Genomic DNA, 6727 nt, shown 5'->3' on the forward strand with positions numbered 1-6727 from the left:
TAAATTTGAACTCGAGTCTAATCAAATCTCATTTTACAGAGCCAACTCTCCCAGAACTCTTTTTTCTCTCATTCACAATTAATGTGTTTAATCAATTGTACATAATTTTAATTCAAAAAGTTGGATGACCAAAAATGAAAAAATCGAATAATTGAGTGATCATTTGTAACTTTTAATAATTAGATCACTAAAAAATTACTAATAATTGGTTCACTACCAATCTAGTTTACATTAAAAACATCTGCCAATTCATTAGCAATCACAAAGAGTCAAATAAATTGTTCAAAAGCTTATATGTTCAACTGTTTCTAACAAAAAAACCTCGGTATGCATTTACAACACAATGCTTTAAGAATCATATATCCTACAACAACAACAACAACAAAAAAGAACCAAACATCTATCTTGTTTCTATAACACTCATGTATCACCTATATATATATATATAATATGTTTCAAATGATGTCAAACTATGGTGATTTATTAAAAACAGGGTCATTTAAATCTGTAATCCACTGATTAGTTCAGTTAATGGCGACTGCTGTACATCGCAAAAACTCCCATCCCCGTTTTTATCCTTGGAGCTAGGCCAGCAGAGAAACATGGTGTTTTTTAGTTGATTTGAATAAATATGTGCTTAATTCGGACTTGTTCTTGACACCTGCAATATAGAAGTAAAACCCGGTATCGGGTTTGTCATTGTTCATTTCAACCATAACCTATGCGAGTATTTAGAATTTTGAGTGATTAAATAATGAATACTCTTGAAAATTCACCGATCCATAGCTGAATATTATGCTGGCATATTTAGAAGTTAACAGCAAATGACAACGGATTTTCGATACCTGCTTTTCCGAACTTGTTGCGGTCGGGTAGTACTGATGATGATGCCTTCCTGCCGATCCATAACTAATAAAAGTTATTGCTCTTGGCTGCACTTGCCTATTACTTGTAGACGGGGCTGGTAGCTCTCTCATGAACCATAGTCCAAAAGCGAAGGGGACCGATAATCCTGCCGGTTGAGGTTAAACATTAACTCTATACATTTTACAGAAACTATCTCATTAAATATTTAATTCAAAATGTAAACCGTTTACTACATCAAAAATCGTAAATATAAACCCGATCTTCGAACACTGAATGAAATACCTAAAACATGGTGCAAAATAAGAAGAATCGGTGCTTTTACGCCATTAATCTTCTCCGGATTCCAATGATGAAAAAGCTGCCAACAGAAAGAAAAATATTAGGTCTATAAGAAAGACCACATGCCTAATTCGGGAAAACAGAAAGAAATCTTAACAAAGTAAACTACACTCAAGGTCACAAAACTATTAGTAAGTTTATGTTTAGTCACTCTATTTAAAAAATTACAAAATGATCACTAAATTATTTGAAAGTTTTCATTTAAATCACTAAACTATTTAAAACTTTTCATTTAAGTCACTGAGCTATTAAGTTTTTTTTTAGTGACCAAAATGTAAACTTACTAAAAATTTAATGACCTTGGGTGTAATTTACCCAATCTTAGCATCATGTCGAGGTCTTAAGATATCAAGTACTTACAAGAACATCCGTGAAAAGAGCTATTAAAGAACTCGATGTGAAACACAAGACCGAGACAACTGCTAAACCAACCACCTGCAAAATGAGACAAGCTTCTAGAATTTATCGAAATTACTTTACCCCCAAGATTCTAATGACGTGTTTTTAGCATGCTTAAGGGATAAGAAATGGAGAATACCAAAAAGAAGGCTAAATGAAGAACAGCTAGCAAGTGCAAACCTTTCGCATTTCAGATGAAGCTTTCTCGGAGCGAACTCTCCTCAATTTAGAAAATAGAAGGAAACCTGAAAAACAATAAAAGAAATATATTCAAGATAAAAACAAAAAGACTTGTTTCGGAAAAGTTTGATGCAACTGTTAAAGATCTTGTCTCAATACACTTTGTTTGGTAATTTCAATATAACTTGACTAGCTCTATGTTGAGTGTGAATATTGAATACCGATATATGTCTGACATAGATATGATTACTTTTTCAAAGTTTTTCTGTGTATTTAGAGAGTCCATAAAGGGTCATATCCTTAAACTCATATCGGAATATGTGTTAATCCGTGTGCTTTAAGAAAAACGAAGAATCAATATGAACTCCAAAGAAAAAGTTCTTAAAACCATTAACCAATGCAATATTACCCATATCCAAGGGGGAAAATAACAAACACTGAAAAGCTCGAGTCATTTCTCACCATAGCAACCGAAAGCTACACCCATTAGAAGCACCAACGTGGCAAGAAAATCTATATACACCTGCACAAGAATTGCTGTTACAGACCAATAACTAATAATCACATTGAAAATATAGAAGGTTATATTCTCCTAACTATATAATTTAGTTCCAATGAATTGTAACAATTAGAAGATTTGGCATTCACAATTTCAATCTTATGCATCCACCATTTGCCATTTTGCTCTGATACCATCCAGAATAGTTTTATATTAGGTTAAAATGTGTCATAAATCCCTATTCTTTCAAAACTTGGAATTTGGTCCTTATACTTTTATTTTTAAAAATTCAATCCCTCTACTTTTTAGATTTCAAAATTCAAATCCAATTGTTGACACTTAAATTCGAGTTTATTACAACGTTATTCTTTAGGTTACATGGATACAGAGTGAGTATTCTTTTTATTTCAAAATGTCACACTAACAAATTTAACGAAAAACTTTTAACAGTGTTAGCAATTAGACTTGAATTTTGAAATCTGAAAAATAAAGAGACTAAATTCCTAAAAATAAAAGTATAGGAATTAAATTTCAAATTTGGAAATAGAACAGAGGCTTATGATATATTTTAACCTTTACATTATAATCACCATATAATAATTAGGGAGTAATATGATCCATACCCGAGCAAATACTAACGAATTACTAGGATTCTTCTGTTCAATCCGGATTATTGCAGCAAAGGCAATTATTAAAAGGACATTGAGCACAATGACCTGGTGGAAGAAGGAAAATAAAAATAAACCTACTGACCATAAGATTGGATTGTAAATAGAACTTATTTGTACTCGTACCACAATAACGAATTTTTGCCTGCTACCAACTCGAATACCTTGGAACGAGCAACATTTCCGACGAATATCAATGTTTGACAAGCCTACCTTGGTCTTCGAAGTTTCCAACAAAGGCTTTCGACTACTATTTTCTTCATCACCATCCTCTTCATCATTTGCCTGATGGCAAAGGTCGGCCCTATAAAATCATTGCCCATAAAAGCGTACATGTACCTCATAAATTACACTACACTATTTCCTGGCTAGACGCCTCATATCTAAACAGCAATTACTAGCACATCCTTCAAAAACTTTCGAAGATCAACATGATATTTTTCAAATTCTCATGCAAAATCAACAGTAAAAGTACCATGGAGACTCCTCTACTAGAAGTCAAATTACATTTTTCCCCTTTAACTCAAAAAATGAGCAAATTAGCCCCCATATGTTAGATCAAAAGCAAACTGGTCCTTTTGTTAAACTATTACATATTGGCCTCTGTATGTCAGCATGAGGTACACGTGCCACGCCATGTGTCACTATTTGGTTATTCCGTGAACCACCCCAGATTTTAACAGTACAAATGGATAAAAATTTTAACAAAAAGGATCAATGTGCTCGTTCATCTAACATATAGAGGGATAAAATGCAATTTGACTCCTAGTACAAGGGCCACTTTGGTACTTTTACCCAAAATCAACATGCCAGCATATTAAAAATAATAATTAAGACACAGTCCGACTTACCAGAAAGATAGTAGAAGAAGAAATGCAGCCAAAAACAGAATCTTGGGCAAGGCTGCAGAACGTTTTCACCATTAAACCGTGGGAAGATCTCGTTAAAACAGCTACAGAAACAAGTACTAAAGGTACATATAAATTGTTGTTCACTTGAGAGAAACGTACCCATTAGAACAAAGCCACACACATTAGACCAGCAAAGCCACCTTTTGCATGTGGCAACAACCATGCACAAAAAATAAATGAAATAACCTGTCAGAAGACAAAAGAAAATCCAAAGATAATTATCTGATGCAGAAAAAAAAACATTTAGACACGCCTGCATGTTATAGTTTTGTAAATTCAGAACCAAGGAAACCGGTTTGGAATTTCTTTAGATCACATTGAAGGTAACAAATCTTTCAATGTTCCACATGAAAGTATAGGATAAAGTCCCTTTCCCGGGATCAAAAAGATCGAAACAGAACAATTTTGAAAGGCCAACACACTGAGACACTTGAAAACAAGAAGACATAGAGGGGATCTTGGAGCTTGGAACTCGAGAAATTGTTAGGTTGGCCAACATAGATTAGCTCTTCTTGATGAATCCTGGTTGGAATGAATAATTGGCATTGCAAAATATGCTAGTACGAATTAAGAAATAAACATATTGATAATAATCATCCCGTAAGTTCATGTTCTTCGTCTTAGAAGAGCTCCTATATATATCATTTCATAGGTCACTTCTTGTTCAAGGAAAAGTCGCACGTTATATCGTGGCTTCAAAACTATGAATGCGATATCATTTCCAAAACACTAGATATAAATTACAATTAGATCCATGCCTCTCGAGATCTTTTGTCTTACTCTTACCACAATTAGAAGAGCCGATCATGAGATGAAGAACCTGCAATTAGCATTTTGCTCCATTAGTATAGTTTCATTGAGACAAAAAAGAATAATAGCATCGAGTTCCTTTTCAAAAAAAAGTTTCATAGTTTATCAATTTACACGAATTAGAATCGTAAACATAACTATAAGTGAATTTCGTGCTTTTATACAACAATCTTAAGTGAAAAGATGTGAAAGTTGAGCTATACAATATGTAAGAAACAACTTGATACAAATGAGCTATGTTACTCGGTCTCAAGTGCGAGTATTAAATACAAGTAAGCATTGTTAAGTACTATGACATAACATACATATATCACATCTGCACTCTTACATAAGAGTTCCTCCTATGTACACTAGGAAGTGGGAACCCGAAGTTTATTAAGCCGAGGTGAGCAAACTAAGAACCACATGAACAAGTAAACATAGAACAACACATAAACTTACTTTTTGACGTGTCCACCCAACTCGTTGATTCCGTAGGTGAATCCTACAAAGCTGGTTAAACAAAGGTTACAAATACATGTCAAAACATTTCTGATACATATAATTAAGAAAAACAAACTCGAAATATGGATTTGTATCTGACACGGTTGCTTCAAGGAAAACGAAGAATCGAAGCAGTAGCTAAAGGTTTATATCGGCTCACTCTTCTTTTTCTTTTTTTTTTTTACATTTTAACAAATAGAAAAGATTCATTCAAACCTGAGATTTAAGAAAAAATCAACACAAAGAAGGGCCAAAAGGTTAAAGTTCCTAGGAGATCCCTGCATTATAAGTACTATATCAAATTAGTCCTCTATTATCAAATGGATCAATTTAGTCCCTATACTATTAAAAGTATCAAATAAGTCCAAATTGCAACAGAGATAACATTTACTGTATTAAAATTTTCTTGAAAATTCTTTTTTTTCAATTGCAGTTCAATTCCAAACAAATTATTTAATTTAAAAACATAAAACTTTTTAAAAATCATCTCAGTTAAACAGTAAATGTTAACTCTATTCCAATTTGGCCTTATTTGATATTTTTAATAGTATAGGACTAAATTGATTCATTTAATAATAGAGGGACTAATTTGATACAGTCCCTATAATACAGGGATCTTTCACCAGGGCCAAAATCATCACTAATTAATACAAAACTTTGAAAAGGCATAAATTTTTCAACAGTATATATTAGGACAGAATCAGCCATTCAATTGATTGATTTGGTTCTAAAGCTAAAACGTTCTGAAAAAACTAAAATCTTAAAGCAATGCCTATATGCGATTCAATAAGTTTCTATGATTTTTTATTTCCAACATTTTCTCGGGAAGCAAACAGAAACCCAGATTTCCCAATCAAAAAACATAACAAAATCCCCCATTAAATACAGAAATCAAACCCCATATTCACTAATTACCATAAAAAAAAGGCAAGTGCATTAACAGAACATAAACAATTAAAAAGAAGAAGCAGAAAACAAACCTGGAAAAAGGCAATAAATGCTAGAACAACATCAAGGCAAATCAAAGCAATATTTACAAAGAGAAGATTGAAAGGGTAACACTTAATCATTGCTTAGATTACACAAAGAAACGAATTCCTTTTTTCCCTTCTTTCCTTGTTTTCTTTGAACCCCAAAAGGAAAAGAAGTTAGAAAACAAAGGAGGGGAAGATATGTAGGAAACTGAATCCCAAAAATAACTCTCTCTTTTTTAATATCAGACTTCACTATTTCAGAGCCTCAAAAAAAACACGCACACGCACAGAGTGGAAGACAAAAGGGAGAAAGACAGGCTTTGAGGTTTTTATTTGGTGGTGGGGGGAGGTTGGATCGTGAAAATTGTGTTGAATTAAAGCATTTGCCAGTGATTAGCACAGTAAAGTAGCAATAAATACGGTGATAATTAGATGTACGGCATATTAGGACAGGATTTATATGTATATACTGTCTGGTCGGATATTCGGTTCTTCGACTGTGTTTGATTCGCTAGTATAATTATGGTTAAATTTTGCTATTAGTCCTTGTATTATGCTTAAATTTTAGATATAGTCTTTATATTTTAATTTGATCAA

The 6727-nt window shown here is 32.9% G+C and overlaps 1 protein-coding gene across 7 annotated transcripts; it reads right to left on the reverse strand.

Moving 5' to 3' along the window:
* Positions 1–233: 233 nt before the first annotated feature.
* Positions 234–6488, reverse strand: LOC105789504 (tobamovirus multiplication protein 1). Of its 7 annotated transcripts, none has more exons than XM_012616890.2 (13): positions 6137–6488; positions 5115–5165; positions 4650–4683; positions 3963–4049; positions 3804–3855; positions 3166–3256; positions 2908–3000; positions 2248–2308; positions 1786–1850; positions 1567–1641; positions 1150–1225; positions 846–1012; positions 234–661 (listed from the first exon to the last, which is right to left on the reverse strand). In XM_012616890.2, exons 1-13 carry the CDS (start codon positions 6224–6226, stop codon positions 638–640), a joined length of 966 nt encoding a protein of 321 aa, XP_012472344.1. In that variant the 5' UTR covers positions 6227–6488; the 3' UTR covers positions 234–637. The 7 variants fall into 7 exon arrangements, with proteins under 7 accessions (XP_012472344.1, XP_012472340.1, XP_012472328.1 ...); XM_012616886.2 differs by having other exon boundaries at positions 3079–3256; positions 6137–6487; XM_012616874.2 differs by having other exon boundaries at positions 2908–3256.
* Positions 6489–6727: the final 239 nt, after the last annotated feature.

The sequence above is a fragment of the Gossypium raimondii genome, chromosome 7 (assembly GCF_025698545.1).
Source record: "Gossypium raimondii isolate GPD5lz chromosome 7, ASM2569854v1, whole genome shotgun sequence".
NCBI lineage: Eukaryota > Viridiplantae > Streptophyta > Magnoliopsida > Malvales > Malvaceae > Gossypium > Gossypium raimondii.

Excerpts from the sequence above, each read along its gene's own strand:
- LOC105789504 (XM_012616874.2), bottom strand. The coding sequence starts at position 6,226 with ATGATTAAGTGTTACCCTTTCAATCTTCTCTTTGTAAATATTGCTTTG. Across the intron at positions 4,050-4,649 it reads GATCGGCTCTTCTAATTGTG|GTTATTTCATTTATTTTTTG; the intron begins GTAAGAGTAAGA and ends GTCTTCTGACAG. Across the intron at positions 1,226-1,566 it reads CTCTTTTCACGGATGTTCTT|CTTTTTCATCATTGGAATCC; the intron begins GTAAGTACTTGA and ends TTCTGTTGGCAG.